The 27,298-nt window shown below is 34.5% G+C and overlaps 1 protein-coding gene and 1 non-coding gene across 2 annotated transcripts; both read right to left on the reverse strand.

Moving 5' to 3' along the window:
- Window positions 1-3,275: 3,275 nt before the first annotated feature.
- On the reverse strand, window positions 3,276-3,359 carry TRNAL-CAA. The gene has a single exon. It is a non-coding gene; the product is annotated as a tRNA-Leu (tRNA).
- Window positions 3,360-7,723: 4,364 nt separating this feature from the next.
- Window positions 7,724-25,599, reverse strand: LOC103707996 (nudix hydrolase 16, mitochondrial-like). Its single transcript, XM_008792740.4, has 4 exons — window positions 25,037-25,599; window positions 23,363-23,477; window positions 11,668-11,751; window positions 7,724-8,359 (listed from the first exon to the last, which is right to left on the reverse strand). The coding sequence occupies exons 1-4, from the start codon at window positions 25,105-25,107 to the stop codon at window positions 8,066-8,068; spliced, it is 564 nt and encodes a 187-aa protein (XP_008790962.1). The 5' UTR covers window positions 25,108-25,599; the 3' UTR covers window positions 7,724-8,065.
- Between the last annotated feature and the right edge of the window lie 1,699 nt (window positions 25,600-27,298).

Raw genomic sequence — 27,298 nt, forward strand, 5'->3', positions numbered from 1 at the left:
AAATTTTTTTTTCTTGAGATCATTTTCTCTTCCTATGGGATTTGGGCAGCTCACACTAAAAGTATTCCCATGATTCTTGTGAAGATAGGCTTAGGCCCTGTTTGAGGGAGCTTTTGGAGTGCCAGAAAGCACTTTCTGGCCCTCCAAAAGTACTTTTAGATGAAAAACTGTGTTTGGTAAATTTTTCAAAAAGCTGTTTCAGCTTTTGCGGGAAGCTGAAAACAGCTTTTGGGAGGAAGCTCCAATTTGGAGCTTTTGGGAGGAAGCTGTTTCAGCTTTTTCGGAAAGCTGTATTTTTGACAAAAATGCCCATATTAAAATAACATAATTACATAGTTTGTCCCTTTATAAACCTAAAAATCTGCTGGAGCCAAGAACCCTAGCCGTCAGACTCCCTTCCATAAGAAAAGGTATTTTTCTTTTCAATTTTTGTATGCATCTTTTGAACCACATTTTAGAAGAAAATTTTTTTAATCCTTTTCCATACCTTCCAAAATCAATCTATTGTTTTTTTTTTTTATCATCAACCTTGCGGCTCACGCTGAGGTCCTCCTCGAGCGTGGACCACGAAGAAGAGCCCCTGGACCGCGGAAAATTATTTTATGAAAAATTATGGGAAATTATTTTATACTAATAATTATAATATTTTATACCTTTATTTTTGTATTATACTATAAATATAATATCATATTATATTATATCATAATACATTAATATGTTATGTTAAATAATTTAATATTATGTTATATTATGAAAAATTAATTTATACTAATAATTATAATATTTTATACCTTTATTTTTGTATTATACTATAAATATAATATCATATTATATTATATCATAATACATTAATATGTTATGTTAAATAATTTAATATTATGTTATATTATGGAAAATTAATTTATACTAATAATTATAATATTTTATAACTTTATTATTGTATTATACTATGAATATTATATTATATTACATTACATTATAATACATTAATATGTTATTTTAAATAATTTAATATTATGTTATATTATGGAAAATTAATTTATAATAATAATTATAATATTTTATACCTCTATTATTGTATTATACTATAAATATTGTATTATATTACATTACATTATAATACATTAATATGTTATTTTAAATAATTTAATATTATGTTGTATTATGAGAAATTAATTTATACCAATAATTATAATATTTTATACTTTTATTATTGTATTATACTATAAATATAATATATATTATATTATATCATAATACATTAATATGTTATGTTAAATAATTTAATATTATGTTATATTACCAAATATTAATTTACTCTAATAATTATATTACTATTATGCTATATTAACATAATATTATTTTATATTACAATAATATTATACTATATTGTATATTTATGTATTAATTTATATTATGTTTTATTATGTTCTGTTGTATAATACTATGCAATGTCCTTTATGGTAATTTTGTCATACAAAAGTACTTTCTCAGTTTGTTTACCAAACACAAAACAAAGTACAACAGCACTTTACGAATGTAGTTACCAAACAACAAACAGCTTTTTATAACAGCTCTACTTCAGACAGCTCTACTTCCAACAGCTCTACTTCTAACAGCTCTACTTCTAACAGCTCTACTGCCAATAGCTCCCCCAAACAGGGCCTTAATCTGGCACATATTTATGTTTTTCCTCTTTATGGCCATGCAAATCGCTGCATTGCACATGATTCTCCAAAATATATATGGGACATCCCAAGCACTATAGGACTATGGTTGTATAAAATTCGAAAAAAAAAGAAGTAATAGCAGATATTTTTTCTATATTATAAATAATTCTTAAGAAGCAATATTATAAATATAATTTTTAAATTTGAAAAGATGTGTATCATCAAAAGAGATATGTGCGGAAAGTCCAAGCGCTATAGGACTATGGTTGTATAAAATTCGATAAAAAAAAGAAGTAATAGCAGATATTTTTTCTATATTATAAATAATTCTTAAGAAGCAATATTATAAATATAATTTTTAAATTTGAAAAGATGTGTATCATCAAAAGAGATATATGCGGAAAGTCCAATGCTCTAAAAATGCACTGTTGCATCAAGCATGCATGGCTAACGTAATAGAAAGTTTTTGAAAAGAGTAACAAGAGATATTTTTTTATACAATATATATTTTTAAAATCAAAGATTGTGGATATAGTTTTACTATGGTCATATTTTGAGAAAAAAGTAATAAGAGATAAAAATATTAAGAGATTGTAAAGATAATTTTAGACTTAAAAAGATATATTTCAAGTGCATGACTATGGTTATATAAATTTTTGGGAAAAGTTAAAAAAAAGGCATCTTTTTATAGATTAATTTATGTTTTATTTTTTTTTTGGAAAAAGATATTGGCTTTTTTTTTCTATTGATTTTTTTCCAATCAAGATGTATAGATCTATGAATCTATGTATTTATATAGATCTTGTTCATGAATTTATGAAAATACGTAAAAGCTCTAGTTACCTCTACTATTTTAGGAGTCTCTTTCTTATTGTGTATAGCATTGCCACTTTTTTTGGCCTCATTTACTAATTCAAAATTTAATTTAAAAGCCATATTTCTATCTGGATATTTTCGAGATGCCATAAATATAATTTAAAATTACAAGAATATATTGCATCAACTGCTGGACTTTAAGAGGACAACTTGGCATCGAATGCATGTGACTAAAATTATATAAACTTTGAAAAAAAGTAAGAGGAGATGTATCCTTTTATACATTATATAATTTTTTTATAAAATCAAGGATTGTAAATATAATTTTAAAATTAAAAAGATATATTCCAAGTCTATGTAACTATAGTTTTATAAAATTTTGGGAAAAAGTAATATGATATACTTTTTCTAGATTATACATGATTTCTTAAAACTCAGTGGTTGTATATATAATTTTTGAATTAAAAAGATGCATATTGTCGAAAGTGGGATGTGTGGAAAGTCCACTGCTAGACTCTAAGAATGGATTTTGGCACAAAGTGTATGTGCTTATGGTTTTGTAGAAATTTGAAAACAGTAACAAGAGATGCATTTTCTTACACATTATATAACTTTTAAAAATCAAAGATTGTAAATATGATTGTTAATTAAAAAGATACATTCCATTGCGTGTGACTAAATTATAGAATTTGAGAAAAAGTAATAAGAGATGTTTTTTATTCTACATCATATATAATTTTTAAAAAACGAAGATTGTAAATCTAATTTTTACAACTTAAAAGATGTTTTTGTCAGAAGTGGGATTTGAACCCACGCCCTCTCACGAGGACCAGAACTTGAGTCTGGCGCCTTAGACCACTCGGCCATCCTGACGGTAGTGGGGTCTATTGGCCTCACAAAATAGTAGACATATTATAGATGAGTTACATTTTCTCCAAAAAAATTAATTTCGATGCTAGAAGGGCTCTAAATGGAACCTCCTTTTTTTTAATTTAATAATAAATAATATGATCAATTTCATATTTAGTTTCATGACTCCCCTTGTTCTTGTGCTTTGATTTTTTTTTGGTCCCTAGAAGGATATATACATATAATTAGAGAAAGTACTAAGAAATAAATAAAGTTCATCAAAATTAAAAGGAGAAACCTATTCAACAAGCACTGCAAGGTATCTAAGTGTGCTTGTAGATATGCTTCGCTACCTTTTTAATTGGCATGCCTTTGACTAGAAATCATGTCTAAGACATGGCAATTGTTGCATTCTCATAGGGCATTGCTCTATGAGCAAATAAATTATTCAGCTTGTGATTGATCAATATAGCCATGATGACATAACAGATTCAATAAAAAGCAATGAAATAACATCAAAGCAACTAAATTCTAAATTAATAATTAACAAGTCCAAAAAAAATAACAACCTCCAAGAAATTTGTTTACAAGAGTCCGACTTCAACTTTAAGAAATATACAAGGACCTATACATGTGCATGTTTAGTCCACATCCGTTATGTACTAGATAGATCTTGAGTATATATGCAGGGCAAAAGAATCTAACTAATATTTTCTAGCTAGATTTTTTAGATAAAATTTTGGATTATTGCAAATAGTATCAAGCAGACAAGTGCACGCATTTTAGTCCCATATCGATTATATATTGGGAGGATCTTGCATGCATATGTAGGCCAAGAAATCCAAATTAATACCTTTTTTTAAAGCCAATTTTGAGTAAGGTCCTTAGGTGTTAAAATATGCCCCATGATAACACATGATAATTAACTATAAAATAAATAAAAAAGTAAATAAAATTAAAAAGAGCATATGTTAGGTGACTAATACCAGAGCTAACAGCCCCATGAATCTACCGAACAATCTGCCTCACAAGTTGATCATGGAAATTGATGGGCTATTGCATATGTTGGAAAACATAGTTTACACTAAATAATATATCTGAGTGAGTGAAGGTGAGGTATTGGAAGGCAGCCATAATAATTTGATAGAACTAAGGCTCATATTTAAGTGGTGCTTGTATTTTGGCCGCCACTAGTTTAGAAATTGATTTAGAACCCTTCATTTGAGCATGCTCAAATACATCATACATAGTTGCATATTTTGGCTAATTTAAAAGAGACCATATGTGAAGTGTGCTTTCCACCACTGCATGTAGAGAATTTATAGTCCTATATAGCAAATTCTGCATGGTGTCAATCAGCATTGTCGCCTGTTATGACGATGGCATCAAATGTAGAGAAGCAAAATGACTATGCTACGTTGACTTTGATAAATAAAGAAAGAGGAGTTTGCTACACTACGAAAGAAGACCATAGATATGGAATTTGCTGAAGCAGCCAAAATGGCTCGTGAAGCTTGACAAGGGCTTCAATTTACAAACATAATTAGGTTGTCCTGGATCTTTGAACCCTGGTTAATAATGATTGATTTATTTAAATGCCCATAGAGGAAGGCATTTTTGACATCTAGGTTCCGAATATCCTAATTATGAGCCAAAGTAACTATTAAAATAATATGAATCATCGTTGACTTGATTATCAGTGACAAAGTCTCTAAGGAATCAATGCCGATGATTTGATTATCCTATGGCAGTTAAGCATGTCTTAAGTTGCTTAAACGACCCACTAAGTGCAATTTGGTTTTGAATTCCCACTTATCTCCTATAATACCTTGATTAGATGCTCGAGGGACCAAGTCTCACATTATTTTGATGTAGGGTATTGATTTCTTTTCTTTTTTCTTTTTTTGATAAATCAGATGGCCCATACAGATCTCATATGAGTACCATCCAGCAGAATCAGAAAACAAAATATCCCAACGAGGGAGGAGGGGGCCACATTTGCACTGTTAGTTCATAACACCTCACCAAAATGTGCAGCCACAAAGAATGCAACCTAATCCTCTGCTTTGTACATATGGCTAGCCTGAAAGGAGGTATACTCTCTAGCACACTGCCAAATGCCCTGGAGCAGAGAAGGGCGATCCACATCCCTAGTCTGCTCTCGACTCTAACTAACTACAGTAGCTGAGTCACCTTCTAGATAAATAGAGTCGGCACGAGGGTGCAAATTTGAGATATTTTTCCATTTAGCATGCCTTAGATTGTTCAATATTTCTAGTTTATCATACACGCTGTGAAAAGGAACATAAGAATTTTGTTTCTAATGAGATTTAGAGGAACCATAATATTTCCAAATATTCTACAAAACCAAATTGTCATCCCTCCACATCAGAGTTAGAGCCAAAAAGCAAATTCTATCATCCATCAAATTGCTACAAGCTAGGCCTGGACAGCATTGTCGAAGAACTTGCTGTTCATTTGAAGTTACAAAGTAGTGACCATAGATATGATATTATCTAATAGCCCTTATCAAACAGATATTTCTATGCATTGCATTCTGATTGTTATCTGACAACATTTTTTGGTTGAAGAGGATTAGTAACATTTGTCATGACCCAATATGCACGCATCACTTGCTCGCCGGACACAATGCTTTTGTTTGCTTCTGCAGGGAAAAAGTGGTCATGATGTGTTCAGTTCTTACTTGAACACAAGTCCTCTTCAGGGAAGCAGAACGATAAGAACCGAGGCCTGTTTTCTGGCAGATCAAATTGTTTATAATTTCAACTTGTCATTGGCATTTGCAACTGTTTTAATCTTAGATCTTGTATCACAATCCATCTTCGGGAGGCTGTTTTCATATCCCTACGGTATTTCCAGGAGCCAATAAAAACAAGCAGCATAATGAGACACAAATGAAAGTAGCTGTCTGCTGAATCCGTAATATAATTTCAACAAAAGATGCGCGAATCATTTAGCTTGGTAAAAGCTCGAATGAGATTGTGACCCTGCCTATTGGAATCTTCAAGCAGGGTTGTTTACGGGAGGTGACACGAATGGTGGATATTTATCTGTTTCCAAAACGCATTCCTCTTGAAGCTTGTGAGTTCTTGAAGCCATGACACGGGATGGTCAAGCGATCAGGATGAAAACAAGCTTTAAGTGTAAAATTTTGCCAGAAAGCAGGGCAAGTTATTGTTTCAAATTGTTGCGATATAGATGTGTAGACATTGCAATCACAAGTCCTCTACCTACTGTGGCAATCCAAAGAAAGACTCGTTACTCTTGACATTGTGTAAGGTTGCAAGCAGGTTTCTTAATAAAATCCAGCCAAGACGCCATTTGACTATTTGTTTGGATTGCTTCCAAAGTTAGACTGAATTTTCTATTGAGGCTTGGAATTGCATTTTTCATAACGCAAGCAACCTGAGACTAAACCTGATCTAACCAAAGTCGCTTACCAATAAACTTGACGATATGTGTAAATTGTTAGTTTTCTGCAAGTCAATCCAATTTTCACATGTAGTTCTATAGTAAATGCAATTTTAGATTACTCTAGCAACATCTAAGTTATACTTCTTTTTCTAATATTATGTCATATCATTTACAGGAAAACCAGATGGCCAAGAAATGCCACTGAAGGATCAGTTTGAATCATTCTATTGTATCATAAAATAGAGGCATAATTAGGAGTACTAATACAAGAGTATTCAGGTTAACTTGATGTCACTTCATTATATCATAAACTTCCGCAGAATAAATGTAATTTAAACAATGCCTGATGTTAGCCTATCCAGTCTGTAAGTCTCTACTATGGGGCTCGGTATAGATGAGGCCGAATAACTGGTTGGATATGACATAATTTGGAAACCAAAGTTAGTTAATCTATTAATTTTTCTCAAGAATTAGATTATTTAGAATTTTTTCAAGACTAAGCAAGCATTAGCAATCATTCATATGAATGAAAACAGGTAATTCCAGTTTTAGGTCTAGAATTTAGGCTTACCCTGGCTTGAATCATGTGGACAACTACAACAGCCGTTGGACAATATATGCTGACGTGAACGTCAAGAACTCCAAGGTTAATTTCCATTTCGACCAGGAATTTGCTGGTTCCGCTACAACTGCATTTTGTTGCACATCCTGCTTTGTAGGTAAATCGCATGGACATGCAAACTAAATTCTGCATGCTGAAAACTGCAGTCAACTGCACAAGAGAAAGAGATAAACGGTCAAGACAGATGCAGAAAAAAATTGGTTAAAGATGCTTTTAACATTTTCTTGGGATCAAATGACCAAGTTCGTGCAAAAGAAATACAGTTTTATCATGCGGATCACCAGAAGACACATGAGCAGGAGCATTAGAGTTCATCCACAAGCATGTTTACTGGAGGGCAAAAGGCATATCCCTCAGATTGTTACTTTTTTTTAAAAGAAAATGGAAATATCCTTCAGACCGTAAACTCACTAAATGCAGAAAAATCAAAAGCCAGGCAGTACAAGGCCAACTATTAAGAAGTTGTCAAACGGTTACACATCAGAAGAGCACTGGTGTTGTTGCTGTTTCTTCTTAAAACAAAAGGAAAAAAACATTGTGCTGATAGATCCAAAGTCAGCAGTACATGTTCAACTAACAAGAGGTCGAAAAGTAAACATCTCGAGATTGGTGTTGTTTTTGCATCTTTAAGAAACAAAAGGGAAAAAAATAGTCTGGTATTCTCAGAGCTGGGTCATCTTGCTGGGGTCGAACTGATGGTTCCAGGATCATTCTCTTCAGCACTCATCACGGTACCGGCATGCCACTTTGAGAATCCCTCCAGAAGAGCTACCTGCATCCATGGATACCTACATTGCTCCAGAGCTTCAGGAATGCTAAGCCATCTCCGCTGGCGCATGCTCTGTTCTGGCCATGAGCCAAGCTCCTCCGTGACATGCATAGCAAACATTGCAGCTTTGCACAGGCCATCTGGGCAAAACTCATCTTGATGACTTTTGCTTTTGAAATAATAGAATCCCAAAAATTCCTGAGATGGAAACATGAACCAATTCTTCAACTCAAACAATAAAAAGGAACAGCTGTCCAGAAAAAAAAAAAGGTAAAAAAGGTAGTTCATAAAACCAAAGAAACATGAACTCAAGCATCGGATGAAAAAAAAACATCAGTAACAAATACAAATCATTCTTCACGGTGAGAATATAGGAAGAATCAGCAAGTCTTATCTTTTAAATTTATTTTTTCCAATCAGTTGAAGTAAGGGTTAATGCTCCAAGTAATGTAATTTTCTCCCAAACTCTTGCTCAAATAAATAGCTTTATATAGTTAAGAAACTAGCTACCAGCTATCATCCCTTTATGCAGTATTATGACTGCTTCCTCTCAACTTCCACCAACATTTAGTCCCTCCTCATGTTCCACCCCTCTTATTCTTGATCTTTTAAAACAGTTCAAGAATGCTCTGCTTGGTAGTTGAAGGCAAAGGAGGAAGATTTGGTGACTCTGCTTGGTAAACAGATCAATTATTCAGGACCTTCCATCATTGTTGTGGATCCTTCGCTTTCATTACATCAATGTCGATTACCTCAAGAAATAGCAATAGGGCTTTTCCAAACATTTTTAATTCGTGGTCTAATCAGAATAGCAAAGCCATGAACCACCTCAGGATTCAGGATCCTCAAAGTTTCAGTACCCTCTGAACCATCTCAGCTTGAGTAACACCTATGCTTACTCTCCTTGCTCCTTTATGGCTGACCTTAAATTTTACCATGCCTCCACGTACTCGGGCTGCAAAGCCATGAACTGAAGCCCATTAACAGTCAGCATTCTAATGTGCAGATAACTATTTGGGCCTTTTTGTAAATTTCAAACATATTCTATGATGAGTCCTGTAATCAGGGGCAGTCGAAGTCTAAACTATCACAATAAATTGGATCTAAGTCAGTGATGATCCGAACATTCAGTTTAAGTCCAACCCTGATTGAAATATGTAAAGAATTTGATACCTGATGTAATTCCCTCTTCTTTACATCGGTTGGGCGGCAGTTGACAGTGGTGGAGGCTGGTGCAAGACCCATGGTTCGGAGCCGTCAGATAGTTGGAGAGGGAGAGAAAGGGACCGAGGCGTGGGTCAGGATGTAGGTAGTTTATATGTATGACATAACAATGTTATGTCTTAATCAAATTAGATCAGGTCGCGATGAGACAAAGTGAACTCTTATCCAAATTCAAATCCATTGTTTATCAGATTATTGTTAGATAACTGGATGCAACTCCCCTACTAGATCAAGACTTATGGATTGATTTCGAATAAAAATCAAATCCATTGATAGGCCTCGGAACAGTGAAAAAAAAAACACCTAGAATGCACTACCTCCACTTCATCCACCCTATCTCTAATGTTTCTTCTTTCTTCTAAAGGTTCTGACAATTCATCAACATCTTCATGGGAGCCTAAAGAAGCAGCAATTAATTTTGTAGCCACTCTCATATGATCAGAAACATGTTGTGCAAGAGAAAGCTCCTAGAACAAGGATTATTGATCTTCGACCTTTGTTGTTTTTAACTCCCTTTTACTATTTTTTTCTACTATATGCAATCAATGAATTCACAAGTATCTCTTACTCCTCAGCCTAAGAGAGAATGTACAGAGTATCGATAGGCAAATTTGACTGACAGTTTCTCCTCGTTTAGAAGAATACAACTTTGGACTAGCATATATGCAGCTATAGGAGTGCTTATGGATGTTTATGACAAAATTTCCAGCAGCTGTACTATATTAACTCGTACACACTTCTATTACCTGATCTCTAAACACCTAACTGCACCACCCCCACCCATATGCTCTACACCTAACCAAGATTTGACCCTGCCTAGATAAAACAAAGCTTGTTTGCCATGCCTCAGCCACCACCCTGGCTCTGAGAGACCCTATCTTCCAGAAAGCCCCGACCTTCTCTCCCTTTGCCATCCCTTTGCCTCCAACAGCCTACCCTGCATCCCTCCACCATGAAATTTTATTCATGGCCAGTCAAGATCCAAAACGGAAGACGAAAACCCAATATTATTCGAGATGGATTGGATGTTGTTTTAGTCGGTTACAGATATCAAATTGCACACGGGCCAGCCACATCTATCAATTTAGCTTTGAATCCACCTGAGATATGACTCAGAGTCAGACCCAGCAACTGCCTCCCCTACACGCCAGGCTTCACTAGTGTAGCGCATGCCTTCTATATCTTTGGCCATGTATTCACTTGCTATTTATTAGGCCAATTCATACTGTGCACCTTGACTACTAGCTGCATTTTGTGCAATGTTAATATTATGCAGTGTTTGCCTATCAGATAAAATTCATAATGTATGTTAATATTACAGATCTCTAATAGTCAAGAGCAGAGGCAAAAAGTTTTCCTAGTGTTTTCTCAATCTGTAAGATTTTTATCTTTTTATTCAGAAGTTTGCACGTCTCCTATGTTAAACTTGGCCAAGTGCCGACACTCTACACAATGCAAAACTGCATTGAATATTGGGATCATGACACACAACATTTGAAACTTTAAACTTACACTTAAATGGTCAAATTCATTACGTCCTCACAACAAATGATATTAGTTAGTACTAATTTGGAAAGTCAGCAAAATTAGCCGAATTTATTGCAAGACTGAAATAGAGAATAGAGCAATACTAACATGCCAAACCATGTAACGTATTCCATTTACTAAAAATTGAAACCATTTCAGAATGTCATTAATGTGATTGCATGCATATCATGGGGTAATCAAATATCAAATACTCAGATCTGACTAACAAATTTGTTGATGAGTAGGCTAGCACAGGTTTATCCTGCATAGACTGTCCATATTTGAGCAAAAGATGATAAAATAATTTAAAAAATCTTAATAGTATTTATAAAGAATCAAAACTATTGTTTGTTTGAGTTACAAGCATAAGCCACTACGGGAGTGCCTTATGACTGTGGACACCATAAAATATCCAAAGGCTCTGTGCATAGCACAGGAATATGTTTAAAAGGTCATGCTTTAAAATTTCCGGAAAAAAAAAACAATCACTTGGCTTTGAATTTTCTTTAATAAAATTTCTCTAAGATTTCCTGCAGGGGAAAAAAAAAAGACCAGTTAGGCTTCCTTGGTAATTGAACTTCATGTTGAGCTAATTAAATCTTTTAATATGCAACATATCAGTATCACACATATAATGAGCAACATCCATGTAAAATCATTAAAACAAATACATCTATTTTCATGGATATAAATTGTTCATACAAATAAACTACTAAGGCGCATTCCAGGAAGAAAGAACAACAATAATATCATACCATTATATCCCCTCGAACTCCTGCTTCTTCAAGAGCTTCTCTTAAAGCAGCCTCTTCAACGGTTTCGTCATTTTCCCACCCTCCCTATGAAGAAAAGATAATTAGAATGAAAAACTAAAGTAACCTCATAAATAATAAAAGTCAACAAGACCAAAAGGAAATACCTATGCACATGAAATTATATGAGACCATGAGGATGAGAAACATAGTAATAATAATGTTGAAGGACTCCAGAATAAATTAGCATGAAAAGGCCTCCCAATATCATGATTTGGCAAGAAAATAAAGAGCCATTTAGTAAACAAGAATCAAAAAAAGCTAAATACACAGTTGTTGGAGAATCAAATGGACAGAAAGAAATGCGTCAGTAGAATATAGTAATGTAGTTAAAAACTATCGTTCTCTTATCTTTAGTTGCTTCTGGGTTCCTACAGATCACATACTTCAGCTACCATTATTTAAGACTTGGTCTACCACCACATGGGACTTGGTGGCAGGAAAATTTGGAAACAGGTTTTCGCTTAGTGATGCAGCCTAAACCATGGCCCATAAAGATGATACGAAAAGTTTATGCACGAATATAGAAGTCAGGGAAGTAGCAGCATGAAGCTACAAGACTGGTGCTTTGGAATGTAAATTTCATTTTTTTCCTACAAGAAATGGTTGTCAAAGTTAAAGGGGTTTCAAAGTTCAAAAGCAACGAAATGGTCATCGTTTCAATAAAGGGTTAGGTCTGGCAACCTCCACCAGCAGCTGGAGAAAAACATCATGATTTATGCCAATCACACATACAAGAATATTCAACAAGGCTTTCTAATGCTTCCATCACCTTAATTGGAGCACACATGATGGAGCAATGATTTCACAGAGTAATTATGCTGCAGCTGGTAACAAATTCTAAGAATCAGAGAGACATGTTCTACCACAAAATAGGGCTGCAAACAGGTCATGTTGGAAGGGTTGTTGCATGAAAACCATACATGAATCACATCAAGAATTTGAATCCAATCATAATTCATATCCATACAGGTAAAGTATGATAGAGTTTAAGATTTGTTTCATTAATCTACAAAGTGGTTGCTTACTTGTATCATAAACATAATATGCAAGAACACAAGACTTAAACAATAAACAGCTTATTACTAAAAGAAAATGTTAATTAAATTCAAGGAAGGTTGGGTACAGCGTATAATATTAGTTTCAGGTCAGTTTAATGACAGAACAGGTGCTCCAATGATCCACATTCTATCCATATTTCAAACAGGTCATGTTTTCCTAAACCTAATCCCACTACAGCACAAATCGGGATTAGGTTATTTTTGGGTTGGTCCAGACCAAAGCAGGTCAATCTAATCAGACAACACAAGGATTTAAGTGCTGCTGGCATGGGCCTATTGTGAAGACGGCTTTTGCCATGTCATGTCACACTGAGAGCCAAAAACCAAAGTTCGTACAAAAAGGACATAAGAGCCTGTTGACTTGGTACCTAGCCATATCAACCCCTGTTGGACTGGAATGGGTTGATACAGGTCAGCACCACTTGATACAAACCAGCAAACCTAATACTCAGTATCAACCAAGTGCCAGGTGTTAGTACCAGCCTGGCAGGGGCCAGCTCTTGAAACAATGCAAATAGTGATCTTTTAGATATTTTAGCTGCAAGTGATTCTTATCGTAGTTGGCTTAGCTTAGAAACGGTTCTAGCGAGTTCCTACACTTAAATCTGTTTCAATTTCAAATGTAATGTAAGGAAACAGTTAGCTGTCCAACTTATCCTAATATAACCTCTTCTTTCTAGTAGAACATGGAGATTAACAATTCATTCAATGGTGCGAAAACGATTGTTTGGGCTTAAAGAATTTCCTTATGGACTCTAAAGGATATTCCTTCAATTTCTTCTGCTTACCTATCTAAATCAACTTTCTAATATTATGAATTTTGCAAACCTACCTCTTGAATGTTCACATCGTTTCGTACAAAAGCAAAGAAGTCATCATGGCTATCGATTTTATTAAGACAGAGATGTTGCTAAGGTAATGCGTACATCACTCAAGGCATTCATGAAAAGTCTCACATGTTCCTAATGTTGCAGATCATGTCTCGCTAAACTATCTAGCTTCTCATCCTATCTATTTTCCTCTACATTGCAAAACAAAAGAAATTTTAGACTAGGGGTCCACCAAAGCATGTCATAAAAATGGGGATAAACCATACTTCCTCCTGTCTTCCAATGGTTATCTATTTGTCAGTTGTGCATCACCTTCTAAAGAATATTAGATATTCTGCTTCACAATATTCATAAATTTTACAGTGTGGAAAACATGCAATGAAGGGAAAAGAAACCTTGTTATAGAGTCCATGTTGACATAAAGACAGAGACAATCAGAATAGAATGGCATGGATGTTCTTAAATATGATGGTAACTAACAAAAGTATGTAAGATGATCAATAACAGGAAAAAAAATTAGGAACATTTTGGTCAGAAAATAGGACGAATAACATAATGAATGCAAGCAACTCATCTAGCTTTGTTGAATGACAATAAGTACTGCACAGATATCTACAGGAATCGGATTCGGACATGTATCCGACTGTCTAACTATACAGAAAAATTGAGGCATGGGGTTCCATGGTATAAAATTTAATTAAACTAAATTACATATATTTTTGTATCTTTAAATATTGTTTGTCTAAATATTATAAAACATAATAACAATATAATGTTTGTTAAGGTCTTTCAATATATATAATTCTTAAGGCCTTTCAGTATATATAATTCTCACTCAAACTTCCCAATTAATTTAAGGATATAAGAAAAATAACATTTTGCAAATTTTTTCGGTATCTATATCCTTGACCAATCTCTAAAAATACCAAATGCTCCTAATATTAAAATGGATGGTTAAACTCATTGTTGGGAGAGTTCAGCTCATTGCCAATGTTTAAAGGTGGAAACTAACAAAATTTCATACATATCCAAGTGTCCGGTACACATCCAATTTGGATGCATATCTGTCACGGAAGTTTGGAGCTGGATGCAACTGTCTAGATAAAATAGATGACAATTATCAAATTATTTTGAAGCATCAATGCCCTAAAGAGATATATAAAGTCATTTGCTTTACGATGACAATAATCCATACACACAAATTCACCTCAGCATTTTATTATGTATGTTACTCATTTATGTGATTGCATTGATTCATTGCATGAAAATCAAACCCATAAAACATATCTATCCATCATGCTATTAGCCTATTAAAAATCTCTTGTTAAGTAATCATATAGATGCTACATAGTTCCTTGAATACTTAATTGTATACCTATTCGTGATGAAATTCAGCAAATAACATTCCTTCGCCAACAAATCCTAGTAGAAGCCTTCCTCATACACATCAATGTATTAACGGCAGATGTTTTCAATAAAACCAAAAAACCTATATTTGCCTCATAATGGACCACCAACACTTCCACAGCACTCGTTGCTTAACTACATAAATTTTTTTAGAATGTCATGAACTACCCTGCTTCCTAAATCACAGCCAACTCAAAATATCTCCAAATTTTTGCAGCTTTGACAAGATCCTTAGAAGTCCAAGAAACCAATTAGCCATCATGAAACAGAAACTCAACAAACAAGATAGAGCATCTTGACTTCAGCAATTCATTCCAGATTGATTTGTAGAGTCCAGTTTACAGAAATCGCATTAACACAAAATATGTAAGGCCGCCTTTGTGAATTGTAACTCTTCAGGAAAATTTTAATGGTGTTTTAGCATGCTCCTTCCAGCTAACTCGAGCCTAAAATTAAGTAGGTCACTTGAATGCATGGTTCACTTAGGATATTTTTGCATTGCATCAAAAATTAGAAATGAGACCAAAAAACATGACTTAAAGAATAGAGAATTTGCAGCCAATGTAATTTTTTAAAAATGACTGGGATGAGTTTAAGTAATAGTTGTGTGGAGCACAAATAACAATTCAATAAAAAGGAGACCAACAATTTTAAATGAAAGCAAATGAATGAAAATAATATAGCAAATGAAAGTTAATTGAAATGTTAAGGGGCTACGAGGGTTCAAGGTTGCCAAATATATGTGATCTTCCAGTTGAGTGAGAATTGGCAGAGAGGAAACCGGAGAAGAGAGAAGTGAATGGGAATAAGAAAGCTTATCACCCCTTAGGTGATTTCTGGTATCAAGGGCCTATCCATCCCTTAGGATTCACCTTCCCCCATCTCCTCTCCTCAACAGATTCCATGCTAATGCACAGCCCCTAGATAAATTAATTTTCAAACAGCTACTGACGCTTGAAAACTGCCAGCTATGTTGCCGTGATAAACTGAAATATGCACTGGAAATGTCGAGAGCAAAGAGCAACAGTGGTGTTTTCTGCTTGCAAAAATTAGCTCATAGCATCAATATCAAAAAAATTTACTTCATAGATGTATGATGGCCAAAGTACACTTAATGCAGCTGCATATTGTACACAGCTTACCATATAATATCATTCTTTGTAATCAAAAATCATATAGAACCATAATTGTAAGTAACAGTTCTTATCCCTTCAACTCTTAAATGGATAAACTCTTCATGTCACATGAAACTGTATTCACAAAACTAAAATGGATTAACACATATAACATCTAAGAAAAACTGAAAATCAGAAATTCCTAAAATGCTAAACTGTTATAGTCAGAAACTGACAAAGGCCCTGTTTGGGGGAGCTTTTGGAGGGCCAGAAAGCACTTTCTGGCCCTCCAAAAGTACTTTTAGATGAAAAACTGTGTTTGGTAAATTTTTCAAAAAGCTGTTTCAGCTTTTGCGGGAAGCTGAAAACAGCTTTTGGGAGGAAGCTCCAATTTGGAGCTTTTGGGAGGAAGCTGTTTCAGCTTTTTCGGAAAGCTGTATTTTTGACAGAAATGCCCATATTAAAATATAATAATTACATAGCTTGTCCCTTTATAAACCTCAATGGTCATTCGGAGGATGAAAAATTAATTTACATTAATATTTTATACCTTTATTTTTGTATTATACTATAAATATAATATCATATTATATTATATCATAATACATTAATATGTTATATTAAATAATTTAATATTATGTTATATTATGGAAAATTAATTTATATTAATAATTATAATATTTTATACCTTTATTTTTGTATTATACTATAAATATAATATCATATTATATTATATCATAATACATTAATATGTTATGTTAAATAATTTAATATTATGTTATATTATGGAAAATTAATTTATACTAATAATTATAATATTTTATACCTTTATTATTGTATTATACTATAAATATTATATTATATTACATTACATTATAATACATTAATATGTTATTTTAAATAATTTAATATTATGTTATATTATGAGAAATTAATTTATACTAATAATTATAATATTTTATACTTTTATTATTGTATTATACTATAAATATAATATATATTACATTATATCATAATACATTAATATGTTATGTAATTTAATATTATGTTATATTACCAAATATTAATTTACTCTAATAATTATATTACTATTATGCTATATTAACATAATATTATTTTATATTACAATAATATTATACTATATCGTATATTTATGTATTAATTTATTATGTTCTGTTGTATAATACTATGCAATGTCCTTTATGGTAATTTTGTCATACAAAAGTACTTTCTCAGTTTGTTTACCAAACACAAAACAAAGTACCACAGCACTTTACGAATGTAGTTACCAAACAGCAAACAGCTTTTTATAACAGCTCTACTTCAGACAGCTCTACTTCAGACAGCTCTACTTCCAACAGCTCTACTGCCAACAGCTCCCCCAAACAGGGCCAAAGAGCTGCAATATTAATTTTGTTTTTTTTGACTACCCAAGAATGAAACCAATAGCCAACATCACAGGTTGAAAATATGCCAACATTTTTACCACCACAACTTCAATTTAATACAGAAAATATTTTCATCATAAATGAATGATAGATATTAATATGCTAAAGGTGTATAAGAAGCCAAGTAGAATATATATCGCATGCAAAAGTAGACCTACATTGCTAGCCAAGTAACTAAACCCAAAGATAAATTTAGTAATATATACCACCCATTCTAATCCATGTTCAGTAGAACCTAGAAAAAAAAATTAATACATGGAAGATAGCAGCCCAGGAATACGTTAGCAACAAAATACTTTGTGAATAAATCTACATAGCATCAAATTGTATTAAGAATGCTAGGAATAGGATACGACACTTCAAACACTTCCTTTCTCTCCATCAAATTTAATTATTCAAGAGGCAGAGGATTTGCATCTCTGGTCAGTCACATAGTTGCAAAGGTGCATGTTGCAGAAGTTGCCTTGTAGCATGTTATTTTATGGACCAGATAACATGCCAACAAGTCAGACCAGAACCAACCCAACTTCAATCAGATGCAAACCAATTCTCAGACCAATCAAGTGGGTCACAGGACAACCTCTATAGCTCAAGCTCATGTCCAGCTTACTGGACAAAACCAGACTTTAGCCAACAAAAAAATATAGACCTAGGATAAGATGCAAACATAATATGATACTTGACAAGAAAAGCAAGTGGGTGAGTTAACTTGAGGTTTAAATTGTAGACCTAAAATATAATGACATACAGTTCAGGTCATGATGGACTAGAAACTAAGCCCCTACAGTTACACCATTTGCTCGCATACAACCAAAGAAAAGAATTACAGAATACAGCAAGAGGGAAAGAATATCTGACTCATGACCATCTGTGTTGAAAACAAGATAAAGGTGATCAAGACAGTGTTTTGAATTCAACTTGTGTGTCCCAATTGCCCTCGTGAATATTGATGCAATTTAAACTCTTTTTAGTTAAAATAAAGAAAGCTCTTTTCTCTAAAATATGTAAGTGGGGAAAAAAGATGCTAATGCCTGGATATCCTACGGACAATGTAAACCTCAGTTTTATTTCTAAAAATTTATCATATATGGTGGAGTCACTGCATTAAAGCATGGAAAAGACAAGGTCACAATGTGAGTCATATACTCAACCAAAACTAGATTACGATGTGTTTATGGCAACAAGAATGAGTATAACACAGAGCCCCTGATGCTTGTGTCATTAAAAAAAATGACAAATATACTCAACAGTTAAGCAACTTAGGATATTAGATATGCTATGAAATAAGCGAAGATGCTATGAAATAATTAAATATCCACTTTATATCACTAGATTATATCATGCAAAAAAGAAAATCTCTAGTATTATTAGATTAGATATAGCTTGTTCATAGTTTTTAGAGTATATTTTTTAATATTTTTTAATTTTTCAAGTACTAGAATGATTAATACAAAAAAAATATGTAATCCAATTTTAGAGCAGGCAAACAATCAAAAAACACACATATTTGAGTGAGGAACTCTCATCATATAACAAGATAATCAAAATTTTGTCTCAATGAAATCTCTTAGTTACTCCTCCATTACTCATGTGGATGGCATTTTGTCAAATGTCACGTGACCGTTAATGATGCTTGTCTAGTGGATTGAATTTTTTCCTCCTGTGGCAACATCAATAATCCAACTAATTCTAGTTCACATGCCCCTAAACATACTTATTTCCCAGCAACTTTCTGATGATATGATATATAGCATACCATGCTTCCATCTATATCTACAATTTGTTCATCTGCCATTCTTCTAAATAAAACTTGTCCTTAATTCTTCATCATTATCATCAACTCCGCAAATAGTAAATTTCATCTAAGTTTGCCATTGTTTTATGATGTTCAGTAACATTTCTTACCCTTTTATGTCTTTCAAGATCCAAAGAGTATCATTGATAAAGATCAGATGGAATAAAACCTGACTGTGGAAAAATCATGGGCTTGATGATAGTGCTCTACAGTAGACTCATCCTAACCTTAATTGACTATGAATAATAAGCTACAGTACCCTTTTTATCTTCTCTCTCTTAGTTAGAGTATGAAGCTTTTTAGCCTAAAAGCATATATAGTTTATCTTTTGTGCACAAAACTGTTCCATTTAGGATTTTTTGCATGCCAAAATACTTGGAGAGCAAGTCTCAAATAGGTATGCTTTTAGGAACCATTTTAGTCAGAATTGGTCTTCTTTGATGAAATATCACTCCACAACTATTGCTCCATAACTAGATACCAGCCTAAATTAGCCCTCAGAAACGATGTCGAATTCCTGGACAAGTAATTTACACAAAACAAATGTCCCACATGAAGCCTAGATGGGATGTTTTCGTGACAAGGGCAACCCAGGAGACCTACCATATTTTGGTAGCTTATGAATCAAGCTCATATGACCACAGAGCAACCCCTCTAGATTATCCTGGATTTGAAAAAGAATCTAGACAAAAAGAAGCCAAGGTGTGATATAGAGAGCAAAATTCATCTTCAAGATGCAAGTAACAATCCTATAGGCCAAACTCAAACCAAATTTCTAATAATATTTTGAAAACTAATTCTAAAAGGTGTTTTTTCAGTTGATTAAATAAGGTACAACAGAATAGCCTTGAATAACATAATTGTGAAAATCTGATGTTCAAAAAAAAAATGGGGCAGAATTCTCATGAATTAAATTATTTGAATGCTTTAGTTCCAGCTGCATGTCATGTAACTATTGCATGCTTTCCAACTTGAACACTAAGATCCTCCTTAAACTTCATATCCTAGAGATTGTTATTTCCCATTTGCCAGTAGATGAATATATTTTGTGTATGTGTTGTCAAGGGTAATAATAACCAAGAACATCAAGTACTAAAATGTGCCCATTGTCAAGGTTAGCCCTAAACTCAAATGTCTATAAAAAACCTTGAAGACAACACCCTTCTTAAAAGCCTTAAACTTCTTGAAAACCTAAATGGGAATTTGATCTCTATCAACCAATTCTTTCAATATTAACGAAGTTGACTCTCTTCCTTCCCAGAATAGTTCCACCCCTACAAATTAATAAAAGAAATAGAATGCAGTCCATGCTTCAGCTAGCCAAAATAGTCATTTGTTCTCCAGCTGTACAGATGAGAGAGCAACGATGAGAATATGGTTGGGTTTGGGAATGGCAAAGGGGTTGTCCTAGTAAGCAATATGATGCAGAAGCATAAAATATTTAGACTAAACAATTATACAACAATAGGCCATGCAATAGACAAAATGAATGGTGTATGTTTTAGTGATGATACCATGACTAGATTCTAAAAGGAGAAATACAGAATGGAGAACAAATTAAACTAAGCAACAACTATCATGGGAGCTAATATCACTGATAAAAATATTAGATCAAGTAGATGCAAGACTAGAAGCAAGTCTTCAAAGCAAGTGAACCTTCCCCCAACTAAGCTACATTTACTCTAAAAAACATATAATATACATGTATATACTATCCAATATAACTGAAATTTTCATTTAGAAAAAGTATCTTTTTTCTATCATACCTTTCCATTGATTTTTTCTTTCTAATAATTTATCTGCCAACGAAGATTTAAAAATTATCAAATCGAAGCGAAGTGCAATATGTTGAAAAAGCTGCAAAATATGCAGGAGTTGAATAGTTACTGTCGATGAAACACAGTTTCCAAAAACAAGCTAACAAGCCAATAATAGAGTAAAGCTATTTCTGGTCGAAAATGACCACAGACTGTGTTCTTGAAGCTTTGAGACACTCCCTTTTGCAAATCTCAGCTTTGTAGACATGCATATCCACCAAACAAAAGAAGATAAGATGTGCAACTCAATATCAAAGATGGCTTTCCCATGGAAACTCACAGGAGAGGTTTGTGTGGGTGGTGCAAAAAAATGGTTTTGTGTATCATTGCCAGTCAAATAATGAGTATCTGCAAATTAGAGTGGTTATACAAACAAATAATTTCTCCAAGCATGTAAAACTTCAAATGAGACTGTCCAGATAATTTACGCACTCTACAGGAACTTCTTGAGATGTGCTCCACACCATGGTTTCTGGAGGTCTTCCTTAGTATAGGTATTATCTATGGACTTATTGATTGACCAAACATCAAAGGCTGAGAGTTAGTCCAATAACAACAAGACAAGTAATAGGCCATCAAATCCCGCCATTGTATTTGTTGAGGTCGTAGTTCCTCCGACCTCAGACCTTAGCCCCCACCAAACTGGAACAGAAAAAAAAGACTGCGTCCCCACAGAAGGTATCGTCCGCTTTGGGGATCGATGGCTCCGGGCCCAGTGGGCTCGCTGGAGGGCGTCACCCCTCACGGTTTTGTCCTTTAAAAGGCGCCTTCTGAGGAAAGGGTAATCGAGCCCTCCATTTAAGGCACAGACCTTCTCGCTATTCAGTCAATGTGGGACTAAGTCCGAGACCCTTTATTCCCACAACATCAGCCTGCCCAGCGGGAAGGTCTGTGCCGAGGTTAAGGGCCCCTACCTGGCGCGCCATTGTTGAGGTCCTCGAGACCCTTTATTCCCACAACATCAGCCTGCCTAGCGGGAAGGTCTGTGCCGAGGTTAAGGGCCCCTACCTGGCGCGCCATTGTTGAGGTCCTCGAGACCCTTTATTCCCACAACATCAGCCTGCCTAGCGGGAAGGTCTGTGCCGAGGTTAAGGGCCCCTACTTGGCGCGCCATTGTTGAGGTCGAAGTTCCTCCGACCTCAGACCTTAGCCCCCACCAAATTGGAACAGGAAAAGAAGACTGCGTCCCCACAGAAGATATTGTCCGCTTTGGGGATCGGTGGCTCCGGGCCCAGTGGGCTTGCTGGAGGGCGCCACCCCTCACGGTTTTGTCCTTTAAAAGGCACCTCCTGAGGGAAGGGTAATCGAGCTCTCCATTTAAGACACAGACCTTTTCGCTATTCAGTCGATGTGCGACTAAGTCCGAGACCCTTTATTCCCATAACAGTATTGTTACTGAGGGAACTTGGAAATGAGATTAGAAGATATAAGTTGTAGTCAAATTTAATAAAAAGCTCGAATACAGAACCACAATCCACAATACATGAGAATAAATGTGTTGTAGATATTGAAAAAAAGGGACTTAAGTTTTTCAAGACCTTGTGAATAAATTCGTGGTAACCAATAAACTAGTTGAAACAATTATGGGCCTGTTTGGATTTTTCTACAGGATTGGGCCAAAAATTCTGTAGGATTTATGGATTAGGCAGTACAACCAGCAAAATCATAAGCTACAAGCTGACTAGGCAAAATATCTGGATATAGTTTTGGAGTGGATTGGCTTGAATCCCTATAGAGAAAAAAGAGAGAGCTGAGGTCCCTTTTTTCTTTGTGTGGCATTCGGGCCAGCCCTCTCAAAAGCTATTTCTGAGTATTTTATGAATAAAGGCCTAGCCTAGCTTATAGCTTGTGATCTTGCTGGTTGTACTGGTTCAATTCATAAATCCTACAGAATTTTCAGCCCAATTCTATAGGAAAATTCAAACATGCCCTGTGTTTAATGAGAGGATCGAGCATATTTTATGTGTCTCCACTTACTAAAGGAAGGTAACATTATGAAACATTCATGCCTCCTTTCAAAATAGATCAGTTCAGTAGTCTCCTTACAATGGGGTGAATACTAGTGTATTCAACAAAATATAAGTCCAATTGCAAGGCTATACAAGCATTCATCCTTTTTAACTATTTGTTGTGGTGATAACAATATATAGCTAGGAATATCATACCTTTGGAAACAGAAGGCCTGGTCCACTTTGTGAATTTATCATAAGAACTTCAACAATCTTCTTAGGCTTAGAGCCACAACTTTCATCACACTTTCTATATTTGAACGGTATACACCTATAGGAAGTGCAATGTGTTAGAAAATATGTAAGCCGAACTATATGTAGCAGTCTAAATTAAAATTTCAAGAGCTTTCATACATAATCATGTCCAAATTTATTAAAATATTTCAATTGTGCATCACCTACAAACCCAAGTAATTGAGCATAATGTAAGAATACATCATTTGTCACCACTTTATTCAATGTGCAAAGACAGAAATCTATAGAAGGTTATAAGATTTATCACATGTTTTAATGCATGTAATATTACCAAGACAGAACGATGAAGCAGATACTTGGGCGCTAGTGATAGTCCAGGCAGGATGAGTCAGCAGAAGCGATTGATCGACGGGACGGGGGCAGTGGGTTTAGTTTCAATTCCCAATCCAAAACGAAGAAAATGCTAAGGAAAATGAACACGATCCCAGGGACCTGACTAGTTTTGCAACAATGTTGTACTAATGTGAGTCCAAAATTAGACCCTTAACAAGGAGATGTGATTGTCTACCAATGTCAACATAGTACCACACGAATTACGACAAGCACAAACATCAGCTGTTTCTAGCAATTTGGATTGGCTCCAAATAGTTTTCAGATTTTACAGATGTTCTCCAGCATTGAAAATATCTCCAAAACTTCCTTATTTGGGTTGCATTATGCATTGCATCCAGCAGAACTTTATGCCTTGCTGACATGCAGTGCCATATAATACCCTAAATAAGCTAACCAATTCATCCATCAGCACCACCACCATTTGCCTCAGCAATTTTTGCAGAATACCAAGAATGCTAAAAATAACCACCTAATTCTGCAAACTAAGATTGATTTAACCTCACGATGAGGTTCCATTCTTTGTCTATGAAACCTAAATAAGAAACAAATCAGATTGGTTCAACCAATAGTTAAATAGATCTTGCCGGTGTTCCTGTTTGAAGTTGCTTTCCACCTGAACTCTACTCTCATCCTAGGCTTTCCGCTTGACCAATCATCTGAAAACTAATGGAAGAGGGCTTCAACACAAAAGGGAAAAGATATCCATATCGGATCGTGGTTAATTCCCAACACCCTAAATTTCTTTTCCATTCACCAAACCATTACTAAATTAAAACAATAAAACAGGAGGCGAAATCAAGGTCAACTAAGATTTTCGCCCAGATTCAACGGCCATCCACCGATCAAAACTATACAATTAATCAATCAAAACTATGGACTATAAGCAATCAACCATAAACAATCAATCAATCAAATGCCAATCAACCAATCAATTGCGGAATCAAATAGCATGTCGCCTTTGAAAAGAAACTTCGACAGAGACAGTGACAATGACAAAGTCACATAGATCATCATGTGGAACCACGAAAACAACACCAGCGAAGAAGTGGCACTGATAGTCAAAAATGATTTAACAACAAAAACAATCAAATTTATCATTCATATCCGCTAAAATCATTCATGCATGTATTCTTCGACAAGAAAATATATTAAAAAAGAAAAAAAAAAACAAAGAAGTACAAATGCAGAATAATTTAAAATAAAATACGGGAAAGGGGAAATGAATGGGGGAGGAGGAGGGACCCGGCGACAAGGCGACAACCGGCCTCGTATCGCTGCTGATGTCGACCCGTGCGGGCCACCAAATCACACATGCTCTTCTCCCTTCTAACCCCGCCTCTCTCCTTTCTCTCTCTCCCTCTCTTTATCCTACTTTCCTTGTTCGAAGAAAGAGAAGATGTATCACCCTTCTCCTCTCGCCATCCCGGAGATACGCCCCATTGTCTCAACCCCTTTTCCCAATGCGGCGGCGCGGAGGCGGCGGCGGCGGCCCCCCGCGACGAACCCCACCACGGAATTAAAAAATGGGAACGCCGAAGAGGAAAGAGTAGGGGCGCAAAAGGGCAGAGGCACGGGAGATCACAGGGAAGGCGAGAGAGAACGTAAAAAAAATATTAAGTAAATAATAAATAATAATATATAAATAATAACAATAAATGATATCTAGAAAAATATTGGTGCGGTGCCGTCGGATGGGCCTGAAAGGGACGGATAAAGGCGGAAAGGGTGAAGCCTTTATAGGCTGCCCCGCATCCGCCGGCGATCACCGAAACAAAGCCGCGTTGAAGAAGTCTGTCGACTCGCTCAGTCGCTTGCCCCTATTATTTTTTAAAACTCGTATCTTTTTAATTTTATTTATTGTTCTTATTTGACTTGATACGTCTACTCTGATTAGGATCTTTATCTTTGTTGAAATTGGACCATCAAATACCTACTCATCTTGTACTTAGACTTGCCGACATTGTTTTTATTTTTTTACTATAAATTATAGTTTTTTCAATTATTCTATGATTATCTAGTTTTTATGTGAAAAGTTTCTTTGTTACCTCAGATACAATGCATATAGCAACAGTGAGCATGGCATTGAGGCTCTGTTTGTTATTGCAATAATTTTTTGCATTTGTTTTCAAAAATCTTTAAAAAAAAAAAAAGAAGAACTTGACTGAACAAATGTGTGTCATAGAAGTTTTATATGTTTTAAATTATCCATGGAACCTTAAGAACTTTTCGTAGCAAAACAGTGAGAGTGACATAAAACAAGGAATGGTGAAAGTTCTATGCAAATACTAATATTATCACCAATATCAATCTCCATACGACAATATACTGCTTTGTAAGTAAATAATAACACAAAAATCAATACCAAACAAGTCCATAATAGTGAGAATATTTAGAATAGCGTGTTTTTCGGTGTAGATCAAACCTGCCAATCTAAGAACCAAAACAAGCAATTAAATCAAACAATAGTAGTGCAAACAATTTTTGAGAGAAGAAAAAATTTATTCAAAAAATAATGAGTTCAACTTTCTCTCACAAAGACATCTCACAAAAATAAACTTTTTCTTACACTTCATATCACTCTCTCTCTCTCTCTCCCTCTTAACAAAACCACACACTCTCCCTCCCTAAAAGATGTTGTGTCACTATCTCCCACCAAACAATAAACTCAGTTATATTGAGCCTAAGGCTCAACCTAACTTAATATAGATCAGTATTAAATATTAAAAAATATTTTATTAATTAGTTGGAGTTTCTAATAACTCTACCATTTTATATTAGTAAAAACTCCATGACGACTATGTTGAACTTATCGATGATGTGAAATGCTACCGTAGTCATTGCTATTATTTCTATAGTAATAGTAACATCCAATTACTTATCGAACCAACAATTAAACAATGCAACTTTATTAGCTCAAACCCTTCATTGTACGTATTGGAATTGATGATATCCTCCAACATTTTCTCTCAACATTGACTAATGGTCACTATGTTGAGATTCCATCGAGCATCTAGCTTATACCATCAAATATTAAGTTGCTAGTTGTAATCACTGTTTGTTTATCTCTTTTTATCGAAATGGGATGAAAGAGGAGAAACCTAAGGCTGGGTTGGAGAATTGTGCAAACATGTCACTAGTTATCATCAGAACTAAGAGGATAAAGTTTTGCAGTTCAAATACCTTGAGCTTCAAGCACTTTGATTACTGAAATGCTACCTATCTTATTAAAAGTTAAAGATAGCATTAAAATTGAAAATGTTAGGAAATCAAAAATGAAGTTTCATTACACACGAGGTTCAAAAAAGGGGGTTCTTCTTTATAATTTATGTTCTTTATACTCTCCTCTCCATATTCTGCCATTATCCTCCTCGTAATGCCTGGTTCTCATCTTCGATATGTGTCCGGCTTAGTTATCACCATTATTTCATTTCTCTTAGAAGTTATGAGCTTTAATTTTAAATTCAAATTCTCCTTCAAACTCTTCATTAACTACATGTATTCACT

Source organism: Phoenix dactylifera, chromosome 3 (genome assembly GCF_009389715.1).
Source record: "Phoenix dactylifera cultivar Barhee BC4 chromosome 3, palm_55x_up_171113_PBpolish2nd_filt_p, whole genome shotgun sequence".
Taxonomy (NCBI): Eukaryota; Viridiplantae; Streptophyta; class Magnoliopsida; order Arecales; family Arecaceae; genus Phoenix; species Phoenix dactylifera.

Coding starts and splice junctions, on each gene's coding strand:
- LOC103707996 (XM_008792740.4), bottom strand. CDS start 25,107: ATGTGTGATTTGGTGGCCCGCACGGGTCGACATCAGCAGCGATACGAG. Junction 23,478..25,036: donor GGTTGTCGCCTTGTCGCCGG/GTCCCTCCTCCT, acceptor CACTTCCTATAG/GTGTATACCGTTCAAATATA. Junction 11,752..23,362: donor CAGGCCTTCTGTTTCCAAAG/GTATGATATTCC, acceptor TTTTCTTCATAG/GGAGGGTGGGAAAATGACGA.